Genomic DNA, 26,845 nt, shown 5'->3' on the forward strand with positions numbered 1-26,845 from the left:
AGTGCGCATAGGAATTTGTTCATAGTTGTGTTTTTTTTTAAACTATAGTCCGGCCCTCCAACGGTCTGAGGGACAGTGAACTGGCCCCTGTTTAAAAAGTTTGAGGACCCCTGGTAGATTAACAATCTTGTTGCCTGTAAGCTGGTCCCTGAGGCACCCCTCCTCTGCCAACCCCCAGCCCGCATTGCATGTAACCTGTAACCACTGTACCTTGCCTACTTTCCCATGCGTGTAATTTCTACTTTCCCATGGAATCTGTGTCATTCTAGCCAACATCAGCAGCTGGCTTATGGGGAGAGTAGAGCAGATGTTTGTGGATAACCTGCTGCTCTCCCATTCTGCCCACATTAATGGAATAAGCGCCATATATGAGCCAACCAGTGTCTGCTACATTCGTTCAAGTAGTAACCAGCAGCCTGGACTCTCTCTGCCCATCCCCGGCCCTGCACTAGGTGCCCTCTGGCTGTCCGGTTTCACTTGAAGTAATTTCATAACAGTTATTGGAACTGGATAATTAATAATGCTTAATATGGATAATTAATAATGCCAATCAGTACTTTTTCCCCCTCTAACATAAGTCCAAATATTGCATTTACTTAAAATTTGTTAAATTTATTTTAAATTAAGAATGAGTTTTTAAATTAACCCATTACTAGTTTAGAAATAATTAAAACAATTTTAGCCCTAACCGGTTTGGCTCAGTGGATAGAGCATCAGCCTGCGGACTGAAGGGTCCCAGGTTTGATTCCAGTCAAGGGCATGTACCTTGGTTGCGGGCACATCCCCAGTAGGGGGTGTGCAGGAGGCAGCTGATCGATGTTTCTCTTTCATCGATGTTTCTAACTCTCTATCCCTCTCCCTTCTTCTCTGTAAAAAATCAATAAAATATATTAAAAAAAACAAATAAAACAATTTTAGTGCATTGGTTGACAGCCTAAATGTTTAAATTCTGTTCTGAGGATACCTGCATATGTGTTCTCTAAATATATTTCTTGCATGTGCTAATTTAATACTCCTTGCACAGAGAGCTATGTACAATATCTTTTGATAAAATATTTTCCAGTCCGGCCGGTGTGGCTCAGTGATTGAGCATCAAACTATGAACCACAAAAGCACCGTTCGATACCTGGTCAGGGCACATGCCCGGGTTGGGGGCTCGATCCCCATATGGGCATGCAGGAGGCAGCTGATCAATGATTCTAAAAGTAAGTAAATAAAATATTTTCCAAATGTACAGCTTTACTTTGTTCATTTTTCTAATACACTACACATTAATGAATGGTCTGTCAAATTGTTTTTTAGTCAGTTGACTGGTGGAGTTCAGGTGTTCTAATGTATGAACTACTCACAGTTGATGATGAGAATTTCGGAGCTGAGCTCTCTAGGTAAGACTCCACAAAATAAAATGAATGTGTTGTTATCTAAAAGGAATGGATCAAATTTCTGTAATTTGGCTGATGGGAAAACAACAATTTTTAGAAATGTGGATAGACAAAATTAGAATTAAGCGGTTAATTTTTATTTTTATTGATATAGGATATATATATTTATAACCTTTATGTTTCTTTATATTTTATATGCCCAGATAGATGTTAAACTTCATAGGGAGAGTGTCCTAATTTTTGTGTATTCCAAAGCAGTTAGCATGGGGCGTGAGCCGCTGGCAGGACCGTTTAGAATGTCGGGCATAGGGCCGTTTGGAATGGGGGGCATGGAAACAGTGGAATGTGGGGTGCAGAGTCGGTGGGCGTGGAGTCGGTTGGGCGTGGAGTCGGTGGGTGCGGAGTCGGTGTGTGAAGAGTCGGTGTGTGAAGAGTCGGTGGACGCAGAATCGGTGAACTTACAGTCGGTGAACTTAGAGTCGGTGAGCGCGGAGTTGGTGAGTGCAGAGCCTCTTCATGTGTAAGAAGGGACTGTCCCTGCCTCCCCCTCGGGGCTGCTGTGAAGAGTGAATGTGCAAGGACAGAGGGCACCTAGTGCAGGGCCGGGGATGGGCAGAGAGACGGTGCCCAGGTGAATCCAGGGTCTGGAGCAAACCCTTCCCGCTGCCAGGCTTTGATCAGAACTGTGCCCACTGGTGGGAGGTCCATGGCTTCCCTTCTACCAAGAATCTTGGCTTCTGGCCCCTGCAGGGAAAATGAACACGAGATGGAAAAGCAGCAGCTACTGCCCACTCCCAGTCGTTAGAACCCATGAGTGGGGCCAGCCTTGGAAAACTGCCCACTGAGAGCAACGGTCACATCCCATGTATGCGTGTTCCCAAACTGTGAAGGCATTCAGGGGAGACTCAGCCCCCTAAGACACCGAGTGGTTCTGGGAGGGTTCCTGGGGCGGGAGCAGAGATGAGGGGAAAGAGCTGAACAGCTCCCCCATGTGTGCTGGGCACTGGGACAGGAGTAAGTCCAGCAGACTCCTCCCGTGAGGGGGCCTGTGAGGGACCAGCCATGGCGTCCCACACCCAGCATGTGCCTGACACCCAGAGGCCCATAGTACTGTTTGTTGTGTCTTAGCCCTCATGTCCAGGAAACGGCTGAGAGCTGCCGAGAGCTGTTGGTTTTCCAAGAGGACGTGTGTGAACTGTTCAGATAGGAACTGTGTGTTGAACAAAAGCTCACCCAAATAGCCATTTATTTCTAGGACCCAGATCAGTGGAGTGACTGTGGAATCGAGAGGCCTAGACTCAGCCCTGAAACCTGGGATAGACTTTTAGCCCACCCCTTCCTTGTTAAGGAAACGGCTCAGCAAAGTCCCGTGCCTGGTGCACTCGTCCAATAGACAAGGCTGTACATGTCAGACACTCTCACACCACGTGTACAACGGATTGGGGCACTTTAGGGTTATGTTGTGTCCTTCTCTGACTTTGCTACTGGGGCTGCTGCCCACACAGTGACCTGCTGACGGTGAAGACTTGCTTGCTAAGCTCAGCGGCTTGAGTGGGCAACACTTAAGGTCCTCAAAACAGACAGGGCCTTCCCAGCAGGGGCCAATGCCCCGGTTTCAGGCTCCACACCCAGGGGTGGCCTGTGGGAGGCAGCTGATCAATGATTCTCTCATCTCTCCCTCTTCCTTCCTCTCTGAGATCAATCTGTATATATAAAAGCCAAGGCGACCAGCTGACTGGTAGCTATGACACGCACTGAACCCAGAGGGCAGATGCTCAACACAGGAGCTGCCAAGCTGCTGTCACTTGTCAGTGGCAGTTCTCGGGTGATGCACCTGGAACCAGAGAGGAAGGAGCCCAATTCTGGGGTGTGTCACCCAAGAACCACCCTCTCGCAATCTGGGACCCCTCGGGGGATGCTGGAGAGCCAGTTTCCGCCCGATCCCCGCAGGCCAGGCCGAGAGACCCCACCGGTGCTAGAATCCGTGCACTGGGCCTCTAGTAAAAATATATTTAAATCCTATATAATAAAAGCCTAATATGCTAAGTGTCTGGTCGGCCTTTCAACCAATCAAACCATAATATGCTAATGATATGCTAAGGCCACTCAACCACTCACTATGACGTGCACTGACCACCAAGAGGGAAACAGTCGACCAGTTGACCAGTCTCTGTGATGTGCACTGGTCAGGGGGAAGACTCTTCGACTGGTAGATCAGTTTGCTGCTGGGGTCCGGCTGATCAGGACTGAGCAAAATGGGCCGGAAACACCCTGGAGCCCTCTTGCGGTCCCTCTCTGGCTGGCCAACCTCCCGCATCCCTCCCAGGCCCTGATCGTGCACCGGTGGGGTACCTTGGCCTGGCCTGCACCCTCTCGCAATTCAGGACCCCACGGGGGATATTGGAGAGCCAGTTTTGGCCCAATCCCGCAGGCCAGGCCAACGGAACCCACTGGTGCATGAATTCGTGCACTGGGCCTCTAGTGTGTGTGTGTGTGTGTGTATATATATTTTAGAGTGTATATATATATATACACACATATATCTATATGTCTATATATATCTATATGTATCTATATCTGTATATCTGTATCTATATCTATATCTATATCTATATCTATATCTATATCTATATATTTAAACAAACAAAACATACTGCCTGACTGTTGTGTTGCTTTTCTGTAAGGACGGGTGTATGTGAGTGACTGTTGCAAAAAGGGTCTCTACTAGTGTTTAGGACAGGGGTGGGCAAACTTTTTGACTCGAGGGCCACAATGGGTTCTTAAACTGGACCGGAGGGCTGTAACAAAAGCATGGATGGAGTGTTTGTGTGAACTAATATAAATTCAAAGTAAACACCATTACATAAAAGGGTACGGTCTTTTTTTTTTTTATTTCAATAGTTTTATTAATTTCAAACATTTTAACAAGAAGAATGTAAACACTAATTATTATAATTTGAAACTTCAAAAACTGGAGGAATCATAGCACAATAACATACCTTATATTGAAGATGGCAAAGGCAAAATAAAATTGCCTAACAAAGGAAAGGTACAAAAGCCTTTCAAATTAAACTTAAATATAATAAAATAATTTAAAACTAAAACAAATAGAAAAGAACAAAATGTGTAAACAGTAAATTAAACATTTTCTTTAGAGCAACTTCCAAATTATGCCCGGGACGTAGATGTAGATGGCAATGTAGACTGGGTTGAAAGGTTTTTGGTCTTTAAAACATCAACTTCAGTGGGAACAATGTTGTTGGTCTCCTTTTTAGCTAATGCTCTGATACTGTGCTCTCCAGGGGCGTGTCTCCCTACATCACCACGATAACGTGTCTACGCATTGGAGCCTCTGGAAGATTGAGAGGTTGTTCCTTCTACTGAATGGGCGGATATAAATCCGCCCACTCAGAAGAAGGAGCTGCGGCCGTGTTTCCCGACGTTGCCATGTTAACACTGCTGCTGGTGAAGGAGCGGAGGGGAGAGCAAGAGAACCCTCCGCTCTTTCGGCTCCGCGGGCCAGATAGAACAGCCGAACGGGCCGGATCCAGCCCGTGGGCCGTAGTTTGCCCACGGCTGGTTTAGGATGAGGGTTGAGCTGTGCTTTGGGAGTCCCTATGGCCTTTCCAAGACATGTTAAACCTGCTAAGGGACCGCAGAGCTGCCCGTCATCATATTACTTGCTTTAAAGCCCCGTGCTGTACGCCACTTTGTTCAGACACCACTCAGGGACGTAGGGTGTCTTCATCACCTAGGCCACTGGGTCAGCATGTCTTTTAGTGGCTGTAGGTCTCCTAGCTGGGCCCTGTGTTGGAGTCACTTCTGTGCAGCTGTGGTTTTGGAAGTGAGCAGGTGCATGGAGGCCCTTCATCCTGGGGGAATGAGGGTGGGTGCACAGGTGCGGGGCCTGTCCAGAGGGTGGCATGGGGGCATCCTCACCACTCCCCTCTTCCTGCACTAGGATCGTGGACACAACCCCCAGCAGTTCCTTGAGGAGCTGTTGGGGGGCAGCATGGCCCTCAAGGCTGAACAGGTCCAGAGGATGCACCAGCCCGCCCACCTGAGCTGGGAGATGGAGCAGCTGTCAGAAGGTGGGTAGCAGCCCCTGCTGCCTGGGAGCCAGGCTGGCTGCGGCTTCTCCCTCATCCAGGGAGCTGAGCCCTTGGCTCTGAATCTCATGTGTCCGCCCATCCTCACCCCAAGTGAATAGGGTTTTATTCAAGGGCCATTTGGAACTGTTTCATTGCAATTCTCCCCAAGGGGAACATGAGGGGTCTGGCGGCCTTGAAGTCAGGACAAGAACTGCAAAGTAAGTGTTGCCAGATTTCTCAGCTCCCATGCGGACAGTCCCAGGAGCTTCCAGATGACAGCACGCTGACACCCAGAGGATGTCTTAGATCTGTCCGTGGGGGATTGAAAGCTCTGGATGGCAGGAGCCTTCCCCAGAGGTCACAAACCTCCAGTATAACTAACCCTGGGCAAGATTTCCTCCGTTCATCTCATAATCGGGCAGATGGGTGCAGTCTGTTCTCTTCTCCCTGGACGGGGGCTGCTAAGTGTCTCCTTCTCAGGGGAGCCAGGCCTCTTCCCCTCCCTCTTGTGCGTGCCCCCTCACAGCCCCCAGAGGAGGTGTGGGGTTGGCCAGGGGAAGGAGGGTGGGCGGCAGGCAGTGCACCCAGCAAACAAGTAGCCAGTTCCTGTGCTCAACAACATCACATGTGCACCTGAGGGTGCAGGTGAAGGTGCGCTTAGATCTCTGCAGAGCACAGGAGGGCCTTGGGCTGGTTTTGTGGGAGGGGGAGGTGCTGCTTTTCCAATTCTGATCAACATTCCTAAGCATCATGGAGAGGCTGCTGAAAGCAGCTGGATATTCCTTCTCTTCAAGGGTTCCCATCAGTTCCAAACCTAAAGTCAGTTCATTGAACTATGAATCTGTGTGAGAAGTCTGTGGTTTGGTGTCTCAGCACTCCTGGGACCAAGGGTGGGCAAATCAGGGATCCCTGCTCTGGGAGATCAGGTTCATGGGGAGGACACTGCCCCCTGGTGGAAGGCAGGTGTGGTGCCGGCTGGCAGGGACCTCTCAGACCTAATGTTTCTGTGAGAGGCCAGGGAGGCTGGTGGGTTGGCAAGCCTCCCTGACTCGGACACTCTGTGTAGTTTGTGAGCCCTTTCAGGTCAGGGCCCGTGACTTCTTCTTGGTGTTCCCACTCTTGCTGCTTAGCTGGCAGCTCCTGGACAAAGCGTGAATGTATTTTGCGTGGATGGTGTGGTGGCTTCTTGAGTCAGAAAGGCCTGGCTTCAAGTCCTGGCTCCTCCACCTGTTAGCCAGGTGACCCCTTTTAAACCTCAGTTTTCTTATCTGCAAAATGGGGGTAATGAAGCTGCCTCGCAGGATTCTTATGTGTATCTCGTGAGAGGAGACAGTGAAGCCTTACGCTGTGCCTGGCCCCCGGGGCACCAACAAAGGATGGCTGTCCTCATCGCCCTTGCTGAATTAAAAGATCCCCATTGCTCTGGTTGGTGTGAGCACAGCACCCAGTAGAGAACCATTGGTTGTTTTCCCAATAAACTGTTGTGTCCTCTCAAGAGCTTCTGGGGCGCTGGCCTTAGGGAAGAGGAAATGAGGCTGGTCATCAGCTCCACTGCTGCACTTGGAGATCCTTCACGATCATTTCCCAGGAGCACAGAGCCTCGGGGTGAGGCACTGAGTGAGTCAGGAGGGGGGCGGGGTGAGTTGCAGGACAGTGGGGACACATCTAATGCCACAGAACCATGCGCTGAAAAATAGCCAAAATGGTGAACCCAGTGTTGTATATATTTCACCCCAATCTTCTTAACATATTTTTTTTATTGATTTCAGAGAGAAAGGGAGAGGGAGAGAGAGATAGAAACATCAAATATGAACGAGAGTCGTTGATCGGCTGCCTCCTGCATGCCCCAAACTAGGCATGGAGCCCGTAATCCGGGCATATGCCCTGACCTGGAATTGAACCATGACCTCCTGGTTCATAGGTTGGCACTCTACCACTGAGCCACGCTGACCGGGCTCACCCCAGTTTTTAAAACTGTTATTTTTAAAGCGAATGCTGCAAAGGTGCCATCTGAATGAGCACAGGTTGTGACTTAGTGGAGTTTTCGTGTCATTGGTCGCCTTGTCAGGATGAGGCCCTTGGCGTGTTTCCAGGTGTTGACAGCATGCGTGTTTGTCTGTGGTGTGCGCTGAGCTGGAGTAGGGCCACGGAGGTTCATGTGCTCCACCGCTGAGCTGCCTGCTGCTGGGGGTCTTCAGTCTGTCCTGGCTCCTTGGGTCTGTGCTGCCTCCTTGGTGGGCGATGGGAACGTCCAGCTTCAGGTTCTGCGGTGACAGCCGGCGTCCCCTCTAGGTCCTTCCAGCCCCGAGGGGGTGAACAGGAAGCAGGTGGGGTGCAGCCTAGGAGCAGTGCAGTGTGATAAGGCTCCCAGGGCTGAGGATGTGGGCCTGGAGGGACGGGTGAGGGAGCACCCCGACCCCTCATCCATTCATTTACCTAAAGTCACGCCCCTGCTTGTGTCAGGAAGGGGCCGAGATCTCCCATTCTTCTCGGGTCTCTGCTCCCTTTTCTGTTCCGCGTTCAAGCTGTTTAAAAGCAAAGGAGGAAATCTGCCTTCTGTCTTTACCTTATGTTGATCTCACTTAGACTTTTCAAGCAATTTAGATATACTGTCTTATTGTTTTTTCAATGCAATTGTGAAAGTACAAGATGAAATCCATCTGAAGGCCCTGTCTAGGGATGGTAAGTACTGGGCATACTTGCCCCAGAGTCTCTACCACCTGCAGACATACTGGTCGATTATCACGCCCCCCCCCAACACCTCAGCTGAGCCACCCAGACCCCCACCACTCTGAGGGCTGGCACAGAAATCGCCATCTCTCTGCCATCTCTGTTAGTCTCTGAAATCCTTGACTTGCTGGTCAGGTTAGAACTTGGTAAAAAGTGGTTCCAGCAGTTTCACCATCTTGAGGTTTTGCATTGGCCTCTCCACCGTCACCTTCTTTCTTCTTAAGCTCTGGGTTGCTTCCCTACCAGGCCCCAGCTGAGGCAGCAGAGGGGCCAGAACCGCCTGAGGAACCCTCAGGTGCCGGCAGCAACAGCACCCTGTGAACAACGGAGGGCACCCAGCCGACCACCCCAGGCCCCCAGGACCTAGGGCTCAGGGGGATGGTTGTCTCGGGGCCGGAGGCAGAGAGTGGAAGCCCAGGCCCTGGAATCTGGGCTCTGACTGGACTTTGTCTTTAGCCTCCAGCCGTATCCGAGAGCTGGAAAAAGAAAAACAGACCCTCCAGGGCACGGCCCTGCAGGAGAGCAGCATCAAGTGCCCGGAGCTGCAGGAGGAGAACCAGCAGCTCCGGAAGCAGGTAACCGGGGGTGGTGTCTGGAACGTACGGGTAAGCAGGGGGCCAGGGGGAGCACCCAGGTGTCGGTGAGGATGCGCAGCTGGGAGAAATGCGGAATGCAGGGCAGCCGCAGTAGCGGGACACGAGTCCTCATGGAGCAGAGTCCCTAGGCAGCATGACATGTCCCTGCAGCAGAGTGAGCGGACACTATGGACGTCTGTGTGCCCCATTGCCTTCATCTTCACCTGTGACATGGGGTTAATGATGTGCCCCTGTAGGTGGTGTGAGGATCGTATGAGTTAGTGTCGGTAAAGGGTCCAAGCACATAGTAAGTGCTCACTGAAAGGAGAGCAGCGCCCTGTTAGACAGCACAGGGCGGGCCTGGGAGGGAAGCGACGCACGTGTGTGTAGGACCACGGAGGGGCCGCTTCACGGCTGGGTCTTGGCCCTGCAGATGGATGAGTTGCAGTTGCAACTACAGCAAGAAAAGGACAACAGCCAGGAGTGGGAGACCCTCACTGAGGAGCTCGTGGACGAACTAGAGAAGCAGCTCAACGAAGTTGGCACCCTGAAGGCGGACAGAGCCCTGCAGGTGGGCCCCCCAGAGCGCATGCCTCCCCTGGCGCCCCTGCCTGCAAGGGGGAGGTCCAGGATCCCAGCCATGTCCTGGTCATTGATCAGTGATTCCTGGTGACCAGTTTCCTCACTCACCTGCAGCTCAGAGCAGCAATCCTCAGCTGCAGCAGGGGGATGGGGACAGGTATCGCCTCCCAGGTACACTGGCCATCTTGTTTTTGATTGACAGGACTTGGGGGAAGAGTTGAGCAGTGCTCCTGGCTGTGGTGCAGTGAGGCCAGGGATGCTGCTCAGTGTCCTACAGTCCCTGGGACAGCCCCTGGGACAAAGAATGATCCCGCTCCAAATGTCCAGGGTCATCCTGGGAACCTTGGCAAACCTCCAGGGCAGATTCGCCTAGCACTACAACAAGTGCCAGGGAAGGCAGCCCAGCGCTAGGGCAGCGGCTCAGTCATGCCACCCAGAAGCCAGGCTTCCCTCTTCCCGCTCTGCCAGCCTTGGCAGTGGCTGTTGTACCTCCACAAGAAGTGGGCAGGAAGGTTTTTCCTTGAGAAAAGGCCTGTGAAAGTGTTCCGTGGGGTGACACCTTTGGGCTTTGCTTTAAAGTTCACTCCGTGAAACCGACTTTCACACGGGCTGGGTCTTTGGCTCTGCAGATGGCAGAGTTGGAGATGCAACTCCAAAAGGAAAAAGACAACAGCCAGAACTTAGAGGCCATCAACAGAGAGTTATTGAAAGACCTAAAGCAGGTGCTCGATGCTGTAGACACCCTGGAGGCGGAGGCCACACAGGTAGGCCCTGCAGAGCGCATGCCTCCCCTGGCACCCCTGCCTGCAAGGGGGAGCGTCCAGGATCACAGCCATGTCCTGGTCATTGATCAGTGATTCCTGGGTGACCAGTGTCTTCACTCACCTAGAGCTCAGAGCTGCAATCCTCAGCTGCAGCAGGGGGATGGGAACAGGTATTGCCTCCAGGGACACTGGCCATCTTGTTTTTGATTGACAGGATTTGGGGGAGGTGTTTTGATTGACAGGACTTGTGGGAGGTGTTTTTGATTGACAGGACTTGGGGAAGAAGGGCAGGTGCTCCTGGCTGTGGTGCAGTGAGGCCAGGGAACCTGTTCAGTGTCCTGCAGCCCCTGGGACAAAGAATGATCTCGCTCCAAATGTCCAGGGTCACCCTATGAACCATGGCAATTCCAGGGCGGATTTGCCTGACACTACAAGTGCCATGGAAGGCAGCCCAGCACTGGGGTAGCGGCTCAGTCATGCCACCCAGAAGCCAGGCTTCCCTCTTCCTGCTCTGCCAGCCTTGGCAGTGGCTGTTGTACCTCCACAAGAAGTGGGCAGGAAGGTTTTTCCTTGAGTAAAGGCCTGTGGAAGTGTTCCGTGGGGTGACACGTTTGGGCTTTGCTTTAAAGTTCACTCCGTGAAACCGACTTTCACATGGGCTGGGTCTTTGGCTCTGCAGATGGCAGAGTTGAAGATGCAACTCCAAAAGGAAAAAGACAACAGCCAGAACTTGGAGGCCATCAATAAAGAATTAATGAAAGACCTAAAGCAGGTGCTGGACGATGTAGAAACCCTGAAGGCGGAGGCCCAACAGGTAGGCCCTCCAGAGCACATGCCCCCCTGGTACCTTTGCCTGCAAGGAGGAGCGTCCAGGATCACAGCCATGTCCTGGTCATTGATCAGTGATTCCTGGGTGACCAGTTTCCTCGCTCAGCTGCAGCTCAGACCAGCATTTCTCAGCCGTGGCAAGGGGATAGGGACAGGTGTTGCCTCCCAGGAACACTGGCCATCTTGGTTTTGATTGGTAGGACTTGGGGGAGGGGAAGGGAGGTGCTCCTGGTTGTGTTGGGTGGATGGTTTTTCTGTAAATATCAGGGTAAATTGGTTGGTAATGTTCAGATATTCTACATCCTTACTAATTTTCTATTACTCTCTTTTTCAATATGCTTTTCAAAGTAGTCAAAGAGGGCACCCAATGAGTTTATGCAGAGAAAGGGCATAAGTTTCCCAAAAAAGGTCACGTGTATGGAGGGGGACACAGGACTCAGTGTAGCACCATGTGATAGTCCGTCTCTGCTGTGGGCCCTTCCCAGCGCAGTTCCTTAAATGCTGGTAGAACTGTCCTCAGCACAGCTGGGTTTTGCCTGCCCTGAGGGTCCCTACTATTTTAGTGTCTGCAACTTGCCCTGCTCTTGGCCCCTCACTGCTTGTGGGGGTGCGGGGATGCAGAGTCTGTGACTCCTGGGATGTGCACCCGGTGAGGCATCATCACCTTTTCCCTCCCGGCAGGTGGAACCTTCCTCCAAGAACCAGCAGGAGGCCAAGGACAGGGAGCTGGAGGAGCTGTACGAGCTGCTGGAGCAGCTGAGTGAAGCGCATGAGGCCCTGCTGCAGGACCACGCGAGCCTGGGGGCGCTCCATGAGCACCTGTCTGGGCAGCACCAGGCCCTCCTGGAGGAGCACAGCCGCCACAAGACCCTGCTGCGTGGTTCTCTGGAAATGGAGAGCAAGGCATTCAGGCTTAGGTGGGTGCTGGCAACTGTCGGGGTGACTAGCGAGCTCTCCAGGCTCCTGTCCCCCTTTGCTCTGGCCCCTCGTGGTTCCTCTGGATCTGCTGCTTCACAGTGAAGAAAAGTGAATGGAACGTCCCCCTCAGCGAAGTGGGGTTGGTGCAGCTGGAGGCTGAGGGGCAGGAGGGTCCCTGAGGGGAGAAGGATGTGTCCAGCTGATCCCGGCTCAGGGAAACCATGTATCAGCATTGGGGTCCCTGCTCCCCTGGAGATTCCTGCCCCCTCTTCCTCTTCTCTCCCAACCAAGAACAAGGAGGGGACGTTCTCCACAGCTGCCGATGGACAGGGACGTGCCTTACCAGCTTCCAGGCCTTTTCTTCCCTGTCATAGTCTCAAAATCTGCTTCTCTGTGTGTGTTTTTAACTGTTAATTTTGGAAACTTTTGAATATAGGGAAATGTACAGACATGTATAGTGAGAGCCCCATGTACTCATCCCCGACATCAGTACTTGAATACTCTGCCAATCTCCTGTCATCTTTACTCTGGCTCTCCACCTCCATACTCCTTTTTTTAAGATAAAATGGATGTATATTGAAACGCACAAATCTCAGCTTTGCGCTTCTGCCAGATCAGGGCTTTGTGTGCGTGTAGTCAGCCAACGTCACCCGAGCTCCTGCTCCTGCAGATGCCATATTACTCCAGGTCCCGGGGCAGGTGCAGCTGGATCCAGAGCCTGGGGGAGGTGTGATGTGCACGGGATTCCAACTCAGGAGAGTGGGGGACAGATGTGGCTAAAGAGAGGCTCTCCCACATTTGGAGCAGCACAGGAGAGAGCTGTCGTCCACTCCCTGTGGTTGCGAGACGTCCCTGCGCACAGTACTTCCCTTGATTCCAGACACTGAGCAAACGCGGGGTCTTCAGTAGTGGAAGCAGCTGAGGTGCAGGGAGTTTCCATCACAGGGTCCCGGGAGGGCATTGAGTCAGCAGAGCCTACTGAGGGCGCCTGCTGCTGCCCTGAGCGTGAGGGCCATGGCATTCGTTATTCGCTCACCCAGTACTTCCTGTCCACTCTCTGGGGCCTTCCACCCCTTTATCCTCCCAGTTCTCCATCCTTCAGGGGTGCCGAGACGTGTGCTCCTATCAGACTGTGTTCCTTCTAGCCAGAATGAGCATCTTCTGCCTCTTGGCATCCCCCTCTCTGCCTCCTCCTGCATCCATCCCATAGTCACGTGATGCTTAGTGAGCATCTACTGGGCGCGTGGTGCTGTGTCTAGACATGGTAGGAATGCACCCAGCTGACTAATGAGGGGAGACTCGTGTGGTGCCCACTCCTTACCAGGTGCCTACGGGGCTTATCCTTCAGGCCCTATCTATACTAATAGAAAGGTAATATGCTAATTAGTTCGACTGGACATCTTTTGGCATGTCCTTTCTGACAAAGCCAGGGCCTGAGCAAAGCCGCCGGGGGTCCCGGGTGCCTGTGGCCGCCCAGAGGAACAAAAGCTCGGGTCCTGGGTGCCTGCGGCCCACCGGAGGAGGGAAGCCTGGATCCTGGGTGTGGGGGCCGAGGCAAAGGCAGTAAGGGGTGATCAGGCAGGCAGGGGAGCAGTTAGGGGCGATCAGGCCAGCAGGGGAGCAGTTAGGGGTGATCAAGCAAGCAGGCAGAGGTGGTTAGGGATGATCAAGCTGGCAGGCAGAGGTGGTTAGGGGCGATCAGGCAGGCAGGCAGAGTGGTTAGGGGCGATCAGGCAGGCAGGAGAGCGGTTAGGAGCCAGCAGTCCTGGATTGCGAGAGCGATATCCAAGGGGTCTGGGATTGGAGAGGGTCCAGGCTGGGCTGAGGGACCCCTCCCACGCCCCCTGTTCACAAATTTTGTGCATTGGGCCTCTAGTGATGTATTATAGCAGTGTCGTGATATTCTTAATGTCTGCTCACATGGGGAAGGTTTGTGCAAGTGGCATCTGACTGGCTCTGAAGGAGGAGTTCATTGTCCTTCGGCCGGTAGCTCCTTGCTTGGTAGACCTCCTGTGTTACTCGGTGGTTTTGCTGGTTGCACACATAGCTGGAGCCCTTGGTCTGTCTGCAGCAGGGCTGCAGGGTGGGAGGTGGAGGTGCCTGGAGCCCAGGCTGGTGGCTCTGTGTTCATTTCACTTGACGCCTGACTGGGACCCTCACGCCTTCGTTCCCAGCACACATTTCCTGGGTGTCAAGCCTCGTCCCAGAGACTCAGTGGGGAGTGAGACTCGCAGTTTCTCCCTGCAGTAGGGTGGTTACGAACGGTTGGAATGTGCTTGATCCGTGTGCTTTTCCAAGACACAACAGGGAAGCAGGAGTTGGGAACCTAACGGTCCATGGCCCTATTTGTCAAACCTGGATGACTTTTTCCAGAATCGTTAACCTGGATGAGAAAGACCACTGCCCTGAAAGCCAGGCAGATCCCCCACCCCCACTTGTCACTTCCCACGTCAGAGCAGCCTCCACCCGTGGCTAAAGGCCAGAGGATGCTTGTCTTTCAGCAGCTGCCACAGCAGGTTTCCGAGTCTGAGTCCCCCCAAGTCTTGGCTCCTGGCAGATGGTACACGTGCAGCTGATGGGGGCGGTAGAGTGGAGGCAGAGGGCTGCAGACAGAGGCTGCAAACCCTGGAACCCTGGGTGGTCGCTGTCAGCCTGTCTCTGGGTGTGGAAACGTCAGGAAGGGGGTCTGCAAAGGGATTTGCCTGCGTGTGGAGGAATGAAAGGGGAGGACTCACGAGGAGCTGCTGAGTCACCCTGAACAGGGGAGGTTCCAGCAGGTGGGAGGACAGCCAGGGGCTGGTCAGGGACTCCCCCTTGTTCTCTGCAGCCCTCCAGAGAGGCTGTGCGGGACCCTATAAACACTGAGGCAGGAAGAAAATAAAAGACCTGAGCTGAGGGGTATTTGAGGGGGAGGGTAAGGGCTGGACTGGGGGTGCCTGGAGGAGCAGGGTGTGTGGGTGTGCACATGCCTGTGTGCCACTGGCCCCTGGCAGCTGCTCGGGCCCCAGCAGGCAATCCTCTGGCCCCCATGCTGCCTGGCTCAGCACAGAGAGACTCTGTTCCCGAGATAGGAGGAGGGCTCACCTGGCCCCGGTGATGGGGGGTCAGCTATCACGTGGGTGGAATTCCCTGAATATGTGCTAATTTCTTTGAGAAGGGCGAGGAGTTCAGAAAACAGTGTTGGTGTTCCCAGCGGGCTAACGGAGAGAGGCTGCTTACACAGGGACTGGAAGGGACCCTGGAGAAGGGTCGGGTGGGAGGAGGGACACTCGGCTCCCGGGCTGGAGGAGACCCGTGTCCATCCCCGCCTCCCTCAGCTCTGCAGAGAGAAACGCTCACGGAGGCTGTGCAGTCTCCTGTCTGTGGGTGCCTAGCGGGTGTTTCCCTCCTCAGGGAGCACGACCAGCTCCAGCACGAGGCAGCACTGCAGGAGCTGAGGAACCGCCTGAGCACCGAGAGGGAGGCTCTGAAACAGGAGCAGGAGGCGAACGCCCTGGCCGCCCAAGAGAAGCAGAGGCTGCAGCAGGAGGTCGACAGGTAACCGCCTCCGCCCCTGCAGCGCATCTGCCAGGTTTCATTCAGAGCAGCTCACTCAGCACCCACTGAGCTAAGCTCAAGCGAGTCTCCTGGTGATGGTGTATCTTTCCCAACCCCGTCATGGGCACAGCTGGACGGTCACAGGGGAAAGGCACGCCAGCTGGTGGCTGGATGGAAGGACAGCAGCACTGGGAGGCTGCATTGTCTGGGCTTGGATGGCCTCCCCTCCCACCTTGATGATGGTGATGATTGTATCGGGCCTGGGCCCCCTCATCCTCTAACACCAGCCATCCCGTGAGGGAGAGACGCTCGGTCCTCGGCATTCACGCATTCCCTGTTGGTGAATTCACCTCCTCGCTGAAACGCACTTGAACCCCCAAATCGGTAGCCGTGGCCTTTCATGGGCCTGTCCAGAGTGCGAGATACTGGAGTGGCCTGATGGGCACGTTTGCAGATGAAGTTCAACAAGACCTTTGGCTCCTGCCTCGTTTCAGCTCTCCCACTGCAAACCCGTGTCCCTTCTCTGGCCCATTGAGTGCCATGGAGTTCTATTTTCGTGCTTTTGGTGGCGACGTCACTGTTTGAAATGGCCCCCAAATGGAGTGCTGAAGTGCTGTCTAGTGTCCCCAAGTGCAAGGCTGTGCTGGGCCTCACAGGGAGTGAAGGAGCGGCACATGAGGTTCATTTGGGTCCCGGGTGTGGTGCTCTTGGCTGTGAGCATATTACACAAGGCGTCTTGATGACGTGGTCGGTTGACAAAAATGTGGCCAGAGACTCTCAGGAACTGGCGGGGACAGTTTCCATGTCCACTAAATGAGTGTTCGCGGTGGCTTGATAGGACATTATACCGCGAATCATGAGAACTGACTGCACTATTGTTATTCCTTTTCTTTAAAAAAACCACACAGATGAGGAAAGAGGCTCAGAGAGATTAAATAACTTGTTCAAGTTCGTGCTCCTAGTTAGTGGCCCAGTCAGGATTCAAATCCAAGTCTTATCTCAACCCAGAGGCAGGACCATATGAAGCCTTCCTTCCCACAGCCTTGTTGTACTATGTATTGGGGGCTACAAGCTCAGGTGCCTCCGGTGGCCAGGCAGGTCCAGGGAAGGTGTGTCAGCGTGAGAGCAGACCCTCCTGGAGAATACACACCCTGAGAGCTGTCAGCTGGGAGGCAGGCCCGGGCTGCCAGGTCATCCTTTTTTTAATCTTTTTTTTAATCCTTACCCCGGGATAATTTTTCCATTGACTTTTAGAGAGAGTTAAAGGGAGGGAAGGAGCGGGGGAGAGAGAGAAACATCGATGTGACAGAGTCCCATCTATTGGATGTCTACAGCACACACCCCAACTACACTGGGGAGCAAACCCGCAACCCAGGTCTGTTCCCTTGTCTGAGACTTGAACCCGTGACCCTTCTGTACATGGGCTGATGCTGTAACTGCTGAGCCACACCTGCCAGGGCCTTTTGCTTATGCTTTCTCCCCACCCTCTGAGAAGCTAGATACCTGAATGTTGATGTGAAACTTAAAATTTTTTAAATATCGATGAACTAATTCATTTAAATTGAAAAAGACAGGTGATGTGGGCCAAACGGGGCACATCTGTGTTCAAATTGAGTCCATGAGCCTCTGGTCACGTGAGCTTTCTGGTATAAATCTTCCCCTGAAACCCCATCAGGCAGTTAGGACGACGATGATGATGATTTCAGTGGATTTACATAACACTCCCAAATCTCATATTTTATTTGTCTCAGGAGTTGAAATTAGAAAGGGACTTGGAATTGGGGAGAAGAGCTGGGCATAGACATACAGATTTAGAGCAAAACTCTTCTGATTCCATGCATTTCAAAAGTATTTCAGCCCAAGAACCCTTTGTTCCAAGTCGGCAGGTGTGCCAAAGCCTTCCATGGGAAGGGTTCTCACAGGGTGCTCTGTTGAAGCGGTGTCCGAGCCTGCCTGTCCTGTCTCCCCCAGCCCACGGTGGGCAGCTGGGCCAGCCTCCTAGAACCCCAACGGGCACAGTTTGAAAACCGCTGATTTTGTTCATTCCTCATTTACACACGGGAAACACGGAGGCCAGAGCGGTGGTGGTTTGATTAGGGTGCACACCGGGGATGGAGGCTGGGAGTGCTCCTCAGCCCTTGGCCATGTGGCTCTCCACCCCCAGGATCAACTTCTGGAACCAGCTGGTGAAGGGGGAGCAGAAGGAGCTGCACACCAAGAACAAAGAGATGCAGGCGTCCCTAGAGCACCTGCAGCAGGAAGTGCGGCTCTGCCAGGCCCGGTACGAAGGGGCAAAGGAGGAGCTGCAGAGCATGGAAATCTCGCTGAGGAAGCTGAACAGCCACTGCGAGGTGAGGCCTGGGCTGGTGGGCTCAGGACACCGGGCTTGTGCCCTGGGCGACGGCCTCGGCTCAGCCAGGTCGGAATGGGTCCTCATTGGCGTCTGTGCTCAGAGACCGTGTGTGAATGTCACACAGAGGCCGAGAGGAAGCCAGGGGCATTTGAAGGGGACAAACCCCATGACTGGTGGGGTTGCGTTAGAAACACCTTTCACCTGACCTTTGCTTTTTGCAGGGTCGGGGTGGTGCATGGAAACAGCCAAGTACTGTTTTATTTCCGAACCCTCGGCTGAGCACTCTGCTCTGTGCTCACCCGTGTCCTCTCATTTAATCCTCGCAGTGATGTTGTGAGCTGGGGTACCCATCCTCGTCCCTCTTAAGCAGTGGGTTGCAACCCAGTTTGTCTGAAGCCAAAAGTTGCGACTTTCCTGCTACACCAACCGGATGATATTCTAGAGCAGGAGCCGACCAACCTCAGCCCGAAATTCATATCCAGCCCCTCCCCCGTGTGTTTCTATGTCTGTGAAACAAGAATATTTTTTAAAAATATGTATATATTTTTAATTTTATTGATATCAGCGAGAGGAAGGGAGGGGGCGAGAGGGATGGAAACATCCATGATGAGAGAGAATCCCTGATGGGCTGCCTCCTGCAGGCCCCACTGGGGATCCACCCACAACCTGGGCAGGTCCTTGACGGAGCATCTCACCAGCGACCTCGTGGTGCCTGGGAGGACCCTCCACCAACTGAGCCACACGGTCGGGCAGCTGATTAACAAGACGTTCTACATTGTTTATTAAGACTGTGATTAAGGCCTCAGGGTCCGTTGTCTAGTTTGCACTTGCGGCACATCTCAGCTCGGACCGGCTGTGTTTTCAGTGCTCGGTGGCCGCAGGGGGGCCGTGGCTCCTGATTGGATGGTGCGCTTGGCTGTCCCCATGTCATTGGCTGTGTTGGTCATTCCCACTGGCGTAGATCAAACCGCAATGGCCTCTTTGAGCACGTGGCCTGTTTCTTCTTTTGGGAACCGATTCCCAGCAGTGGAATCACAGGGACCATGGTGTGTGAGACATCGTTGACCTCTGTTTTAGGTGCTCTCTCGTGAGAAGGAGAACTTAGAAGAGGAAAAAGATGACCTGAGAAGCCAGATTGAGACATTGACCAGCAGGAACAGGAAGCTTCTAACAGAGAATGAGGACCAGGCTCGGCACATGTAAGGGGTGTGGGCTGACCTGTCCCCAAAGGGGTCCTGGCTTCCAGCTCCACGCCTAGGCCTTGGCATTCTGGGCAGAGAGCCCCGGGCGCACTGGTGTCCCAAGGACAAGGGGACAGACCACCTTCCCAGTGCATCCTCCCCTCGTTTTCCTGGAATGGGTCTCGATTTCTGCAAGTAGGGTGGTTGGCTTTTCAAAGATACTGCCCACTGCCAGATGGTTCTTCATCCGCTTTTGGAATTCAGTTCAGTTTAAAAATATGACAGCGGTAAAGAGAGGTGCCTAGGGGAGGAATTCGGATGGTGGGCTGAGCCCTTTCTGCGTGTTCTCCCTTAACAGGCTGGAGAGAGGGTCGTTGGTGCACCGTGGTTGTCCTCCTCTGCCGACAGGACACATTCCTGGCTTTGGCGTAGGCCCCAGTCCCGGGAGGGTTGTGGTGCCTGCCCTCCGTGAGTTTGAGCGCCTAGGGGTGGAGGGTTGGTCAGAGCCCTATGGGAAAGCGCTCCAGTATAAGGCCAAGCAGCAGGGCTGTGGGAAGAGAAGAACACAGACTAAAGAACAGTGCCAAGGGCGCTGGGAGCAGAGCAGGGTGGTCAGGGGTCCAGTGGTTTGAGAGCCATCACTTCTCACGGGGTGCTTACTTCACGGTGAACTCGCAGAAATTTCCTTGTGCTGACGGAGTCTGGGCAGCTGCCTCGATCCAGAGGACTCATTTTCCAGCAAGGAAACCAGGGTCTGAGCTGTCAGGGCCCACGGTTTCCGACCCTGAGTTTCACATGGTTCGGGGCTTGCTCTCCTGAGATGACGTTCAGCCTGATCCTCGGTGCTTCAGCAGGTCTCCTCACCTGTTAGGGTTCCCGGACCCACGTCACGTGCTTCCATCCCCATAGTCCCAACTCGGCGATCATAAAGGCCCTGAGCACCGTGATGTCCGAGTCCCAGGAAAAAGCCGGCCCTTCTGGGCCAGGTCCCAGGCTGGGCCGATAAGTCAATTTACGTGTTTTATTTTAAAAACCAGATTGTTTTTCTTTCTCCTCTATTTACAGAGAAGAATTAAATTTCTTACAAACAGTAAGAGTGGAGGAGGAGGAAACAGTCGTGGGTTCCTGCGAGTCCCAGGCTCCGGCTCACAAGAAGTGAGTTGATTTAATGGAGTAACTTAAGCCCAGAACAGAAAGCTTGCTCTTTCACGAGTGGGGAAGCTGTGGCCATCTAGAGCAGGGACCAGTGTGTTGGGCCCGCACCTTCCCCTCTATGGCAGGTCCAGAGTGGGGTCTGTGTGAATTCACTGCAAATTGTGTTCTATCCCCTGCGCCCCACATACGAAGATCATGGTGCGAGCGAAGAGCTCCATCCTTCTGAACCCCAAATTAACAGCCACTTGCCCGGCTGGAGGGACAGTGAGGGTTGGCAGTGTCCTAAACCTCTACTTCTAATAGGAAAAAGCGCTGGATGCGAGCTAGAGGCATCTTCAAAATCTTCAAACGCAAAAACAGCAGTTCTAGAGAACCAGTGAAGCCGACGCCAGGCAGTCCTCCCGAGCCCGTGGAGGCCACGCCATCGTGCTCGAACTGGGGGGAAGAGCGGGACACCCACAGTGTGCCTGTGGGGAAAGGTAGGAGGGGTGACTTGGCTGCAGGCGGGAAATGAAGGGGGGGACCTCAGGTCTCCTTCGGGGACAGGGCAGCACCGACGAGATGGCGTGCTGGGTGTGCACACGTGTGTAGGAGCCCGAAGGGGGAGTGGTCCCCCCTTAGGTATGCGAACAACCAAATAGAAAATACAAACCCACGTCAGTGTTGTGGCAGTTTCGTCCCAGAACAATTTAGTTCCTTTAGCATGAGACCCTCACCCATCACATACAGGTAGTGGGTCCTGGAATGTCCATAGCGGATCTCCATACAGTTACTGCAGAGAGAGCTCAAGATTGTAAATTTTTGGGGTTCCTTATACCTAGGCTAAGCCATTTCTGGAGGAGGTCCCAGTGCATTTAACACGTGATGGACATGTGCAAGGTCTTCAGCAAGGCCTCGGGGGCTCTGAGCTTTCCTTCCCTCTGAATGGCAGGTGCGGTCTCTTCTCCCACCTTCCTGGCCTTGAGTCCTCCCACCAGGGGGGGCGCTGTACCTGGTCATTTAGGGCTGTCGCTGGGAGTGTGCCACAGGTTCCGCAATGGATTTCTAGTTGCATGTGCTGCATGTGTTTCATCAGATCTGAGAAGCTGTCAGTTAGAAGCTGCACCATTATGTGCCCATAAAAAGAAATGAATGGGTGGTGGCAGTGACGATTTTGGCAGAATTGCCACCTAGCCGACAGTGATTGCAAGAGATGCTCAAAGCTGCATCCTGACTTCAGAGATGTAAGGTTTGGGGGTGAAAATGTGCATCTTACAATTGATTAAACAAAGCCCTCATCTTAAAGGTGGTTTCCTTTTCAAATTCACTTTTAAATATCATTGTGTAGGCTATTTACCCATAAACCTGCCCAACATGCCCCTGAGAAAGCTAAATGTTATGAAGGACACTAGGGCTTTCTGAGGACCAGGGCCGTGCCTGAGACTCATGTGCTCTCAGCGGCTGGCGGTACAGCACCTGACAGGACCCAGGGCCTGTGCCAAGCCGCCTTCTGAGTGTGACGTGTGCACAAGCCTCTCCGGGTGGCATTCACCACTTCAAGTCCTGTTGTGTCACTCAAGATGCAAAAATGAGGTGTGCACATGCATGCCCACTGTGTGGGGACTAATGCTTGCATTCCCAGTCTTTACAGCAGGTGAAATGCAGGTAAATGATAATGAAGCTCATTAAGATTTGTTTTATCTAGAGGGGTTCTGTTGCCTCAGGATTTCATACTGGCTACTTAAATATTGTGACATTTATCACCTCAACTTGTGTTAAATTGACTTAATGAATATAATCAGCCTAACTGAGTTAGCAAACCTTTCAGAGAAAAAAATGCTTGACTGATCCAAACTGTCGTTTGGCTCCATGAATGAGCAGGTCAGTGTAAATAATAGTAACGGCAGCCGTGCAATGGTGCTTCCTGGGCTCAGCACCCTTTAGGTAGTTGACCCGCTTATCTATCGCCTTTAGTTCTAACTGCCGGGTGAGGTAGGCACGATTCCTATCCCCTGTTCAGAGCTGGGAAAGTGAGGTTTGACAGGGTTAAGCACTGGCCCAGAGAATAAGTGGTGGAGCAAGGATCCGAACCCAGGTCTGACGGATTATGGGGCTTGAACTTTAACCCCTGTGAGCACTGCCTGCACTTCAAGCTGCTTTAGTCCCTGAAGATGCTGAACCAGCCTGGGCCCCAGCATTGAGTAGTGGGTCCTCATCCTGTGGTGTGAGCTGTGGTCAGCAGGTGGCGCTGTGGGGAAAGAAGTAACCGAGGTTCCTCTATGGACTTGAACCCCCTATGAGAAATCATGGGGTAAATCAGTTATGTTCATGTACGTGTACATGACATGCTCAGAAAGTTAGGCCAATTGTCTGCTCTGATAAGACTATAATTTAAAGGTCATGAAGGGTAGGTTTAGAATAGAGGATGTGTAAGGATCTAAACAGGAATATTTTTTCAAAATATATTTTTTTATTGATTTTAGAGATGAAGGAAGAGGGAGAGAGATAGAAACATCAAAAATGAGAAAGAGCCCTAACTGGTTTGGCTCAGTGGATAGAGCGTCGGCCTGCGGACTAAAGGGTCCCAGGTTCGATTCCGGTCATGGGCATGTACCTGGGTTGCGGGCACATCCCCAGTAGGGGGTGTGCAGGAGGCAGCTGATCGATGTCTCTCTCTCATCGATGTTTCTAACTTTCTATCCCTCTCTCTTCCTCTCTGTAAAAAATCAATAAAATATATTTTAAAAAAATAATAATAATGAGAAAGAACTATTGATTGGCTGCCTCCTGCACGCCCCCTACTGGGGAATGAGCCGCATCCCAGGCATGTGCCCTTGGCCGAAATGAAACCTGGGACCCTTTAGTCCGCAGGCCTATGCTCTGTCCATGGAGCGAAACCAGCTAGGGCTAAACAGGAATAGTTCTTGATGTTGAGGGTGTTTTGGCATCAAAAAGAGGTAGAGCCCTAGCTGTTTTGGCAGAGGTAGGTACTTTCATTATGTTCAAAGTTATCCTCTATAAGAGGTTATGTTAGATGTGTAAGAATTACTAGCGAGCCCTGGCCTGTTTTAGCTCAGTGGTTAGAGCGCCGACCCACGGAACGAAGGGGCGCAGGTCTGATTCCTGGTCAAGGGCATGTACCTCGGTTGCAGGTTTGATCCCGGGCCCCAGTTGGGATTCATGCGAGAAGCAACCAGTGGATGTGTCTCTCTCACATGGATGTTTCCCTCTCTCTCTCCTCGCTCTCTCTCTTTCTTTCTCCCCCCCCCCCCCCCACATTCTCTCTAAAGATCAATGGAAAAAATATCCTCCAGTAAGGATTTAAGAAAAAATTATTAGTGAATAGTGGAGGTAGACTATTTTACTACAGAAACATACCGTTAAGTCTTCCAAGGTCTTTGAACAGGAGCAGGAGTTAGTTGTGTGTGAGCCAAGGTGTCGGGAAGCCTGTCATTAAAATGGATGAGTAAGCCCAGGTGGTACTGTAGCTCAGCTGGTTGAGCATCGTCCCATGAACCGGGAGGTCACGGTTTGATTCCTGGTCAGGGCACCTGCCTGGGTTGTGGGCTTGAATCAGGAGGCAGCCAATCCATGATGGAAACATCATTGCTCTTTCTATTTCTCTCTCCCTTCCTCTCTCTGAAATCAATAAAAACATATTTTTAAAAAAGGATGAGTGAGAAAAGGCAAGTCCTAAATTAACAAACAAACATATTTAATAATCTAACACATTGAAACTGAAAAATGGTCTAACGCATCAGCTCCTAGAGCAATATAGACTTCTCCTCACGTGCCAAGTAAAGCATTGGCACAGGGGTGCCACTGAATTAACTAAACGGAGTCGGAGCATAAAGGACTCACCGAGTCCTGATTCTGGTTGTGCCGTGGGTATTGTTTCCATCTCTCCTGGGCTGGGCAGGATTCTGATTCCCAAGTATGTGTAGCCAATGTAGCGTCATTTGTTATTATTCAGTTCATTTACTGGCTGTTTTGTGTTGTTTTCTTTTTTCCTTCTTCTCTTGGGTTATCTGGGGATAACACTTTAGCCGCTCGGCGCAAAAAGAACAAACGGACGAACAAAAACAAGTCACCAGCGGCCCGCCCGGCTTTGTGGAAGCGCCTTCAGTTCTGGTCATCCGTGGACCTCCCACCCCCTCCTAAATAGGCTCTCCCTGTTCCAGACACTAGATATTCCTTCCCCTTCACCAGTTCCTCACCAGATACCCTCCCTTATTTATGAAAAAAACAAACAAAAACCCATCCAAAAAAAAAAAAAAATAACAACAACCATAACAGACCACCAGTGACCCGTACCGAAAAGCCAGAGGACCCGTAGTGGCCCCGTCCTCCTGACCCCAAAGCAGCTCCCGAGCCTTCAAACTACCAACGTGCCTTCTGAGGACAACGGCCTCCTGTCCTGTCTGCCTGCGGTGCCCGGAGCAGCTGTAGAAGGAGGAAAGGGGTTCCCGTGCTCTCCCATTTGTTCTGTTAGTGACAACGCTGCGCCAGCCCTAAGGGTCACACACCATATGTGGAACTCCGTCTGATCCTCCAGGCTCTGGTATCTTTCAAACAAACCCACTGTGGCCTGGGGACGCTCACAATGCAATGACAAACCGACTTCCCAGAGGCAGACACTATGTGAGCGTGCCCCTTAGAACACGTGTTCGCTACATCACCTCCATTAAAGCGTGCGTGTGCGTGTGCGGGTGAGCAGATACACACGTGCACGCACTCTCTCAGGGCTGGGCCCTCGTGGTCCGGAAACTCGACTCCCTCTCCCGGAAGCCAGGTGGTCCCAGGAGAAGCCCAGACCGGCCAGACTACAAAGACCTTGAGGTCCTGGGTGGACCCTGGAGTCAGGCTCACTGTTAACCCAGAGCGTTGCCAAGCCAGGCCTGGGCCCCACGTCCTGCAGGCCAGGGTGGTCTTCCAGGCAGGTGGCCTCAGGCTTTGCCTCTCTCCAGCTGGCTCCTGGGGCCACACGGGGACCTGCCTCCCCTGCTCACTTTTCTATAAACACTGGGTCTGCCCGGCCTGGGTGACGGGGCAGAGAGAAGCCCTGCCCATCCCGCCCCCGCAAGCAAGTGTCCTCTGTGTGCAGAGGGGAGTGTGTGCGAGAGGCAGGTGCAGCCTGATTTGGAAAGTGGCTGCAGCGCCCCAGTGTCCCCCATCGAGAATGAGACTTTGAGTTATTGTTTCTGAGTGACTTCCTGGGGTAGAAACCACATTTAATATATTACATACATGTGTTCACCCTCGTGAAATATGTGCTTTGAGGTGTCCCCCAAATATCTATACAACAGGGTGTCCCCCCAAATGTAAACACACTTTAACAGCTGATAACTCAATTTTCACTCCATTTCAGGGTTACCGAATTTGACGTAATGGTAATGGGTGAAGCCAGACTAAGCGTTGAGCAAAGAAGATGTATCCTCTGGACTTTCTTTTGGGGACACATAAAGGATGAGGTGTCTGGTCCAGACGGGCCACAGTCCAGGCATCACGGCCGCTGTGGACAGAGGGGGCGCACAGACAGAACGCAGCGGTTCTCGGTGTGTGCGGTTCCATCGCTTCCTCAGCAGCAGCGCCAGAGCTAAGGCGAGCGATGGAGGCGCAGACAACAAGAATCGTCCCTTCGGTTTGGTGTGTGTTCGCCTCTCTTTCCACAGCTGCCCTGGACGCCTCCTTTATCTTTAATGGATCCCCATAAAAAGCCTCGTGGGGAAATGTTCTTCGCTCAAAGCTTAGTCTGGCTTCAGCCATTTCTTCAAATCAGTTAGACTTGAAAAGGGTGGAAATTCAGTGAGTTGTCAGCTGTTAAGGTGTGTGCACATTTTTTTGGAACTCTACATTCTGTTCCATTGGGAGTCATTCTCTTCCACCAGAGTCACACCTGGGTGTACATTTGTGTTTTTTTGGGGGGGGGACACCCTATATTTATGTTCAAAAGGCAGTCATTCTTTTCCTTCGGGGGTTGATATTATTTCTTTTCACGGTGTGCACATTTTTTGGATCACCCTATATTTACATTCCATAGGGAGTCATTCATGTTTATCGGGAGTCTGACTTCTGTGTACCATTCTTGGGGGACACTATGTTTATGTTCCACAGAGAGTCATTCGTTTTTATCATGAGTATGACCTCTGTGTACCATTCTTGGGGGACACTCCATGTTTACGTTCCACAGGGAGTCATTCATGTTTGTCGGGAGTCTGACCTCTGTGTACCATTCTGGGGGACACTCCATGTTTACGTTCCACAGGGAGTCATTCATGTTTGTCGGGAGTCTGACCTCTGTGTACCTTTCTTGGGGGACACTCAGTGTTTATGTTCTATACGGAGTCATTCATATTTGTCAGGAGTCTGACCTCTGTGTACCATTTTTGGGGGACACTCCATGTATATGTTCCATAGGGAGTCATTCATGTTTGTCGGGAGTCTGACCTCTGTGTACCTTTCTTGGGGGACACTCCATGTTTATGTTCTATACGGAGTCATTTGTTTGCGTCGGGAGTCTCACCTGCTGCTGTGTGAGTTTGGCCGGGTCCCTGACACTTTTTGTTTCCTGTTGCTACTAAAGGTGCTCATTGTGGGATGTACTAAACCTGGTGATTGGGGTTTTATAAAGATTTTCTCCGTTTGAGCTGAAGTACTGAGAAATGTTAACATGGTCAATTGTCAAAGTGCTTTTGGTTGTGTATTAAATAGCCATTGATTCTGGGACACAAGGACGGGTTTGTAATAAAATGAGATGTTGTAGAGTTGAG

The 26,845-nt window shown here is 52.2% G+C and overlaps 1 protein-coding gene across 1 annotated transcript; it reads left to right on the top strand.

The window, feature by feature from the left end:
- The first annotated feature begins 1,106 nt into the window (after window positions 1-1,106).
- Window positions 1,107-24,314, top strand: LOC308252973 (uncharacterized protein). The gene is made up of 14 exons (XM_080677958.1): window positions 1,107-1,205; window positions 1,303-1,385; window positions 5,344-5,473; window positions 8,660-8,778; window positions 9,212-9,349; window positions 9,990-10,124; window positions 10,804-10,938; window positions 11,634-11,869; window positions 15,264-15,407; window positions 17,572-17,758; window positions 18,838-18,959; window positions 20,007-20,096; window positions 20,400-20,575; window positions 24,122-24,314. Exons 3-14 carry the CDS (start codon window positions 5,395-5,397, stop codon window positions 24,238-24,240), a joined length of 1,680 nt encoding a protein of 559 aa, XP_080534084.1. The 5' UTR covers window positions 1,107-1,205; window positions 1,303-1,385; window positions 5,344-5,394; the 3' UTR covers window positions 24,241-24,314.
- The last annotated feature ends 2,531 nt before the right edge of the window (window positions 24,315-26,845 follow it).

This window comes from Plecotus auritus (genome assembly GCF_963455305.1).
Source record: "Plecotus auritus genome assembly, chromosome: 1".
Classification (NCBI taxonomy): Eukaryota; Metazoa; Chordata; class Mammalia; order Chiroptera; family Vespertilionidae; genus Plecotus; species Plecotus auritus.

Coding starts and splice junctions, on each gene's coding strand:
- LOC308252973 (XM_080677958.1), top strand. CDS start 5,395: ATGGCCCTCAAGGCTGAACAGGTCCAGAGGATGCACCAGCCCGCCCAC. Junction 20,097..20,399: donor CAGGCTCCGGCTCACAAGAA/GTGAGTTGATTT, acceptor TACTTCTAATAG/GAAAAAGCGCTGGATGCGAG. Junction 20,576..24,121: donor CAGTGTGCCTGTGGGGAAAG/GTAGGAGGGGTG, acceptor ATAACACTTTAG/CCGCTCGGCGCAAAAAGAAC.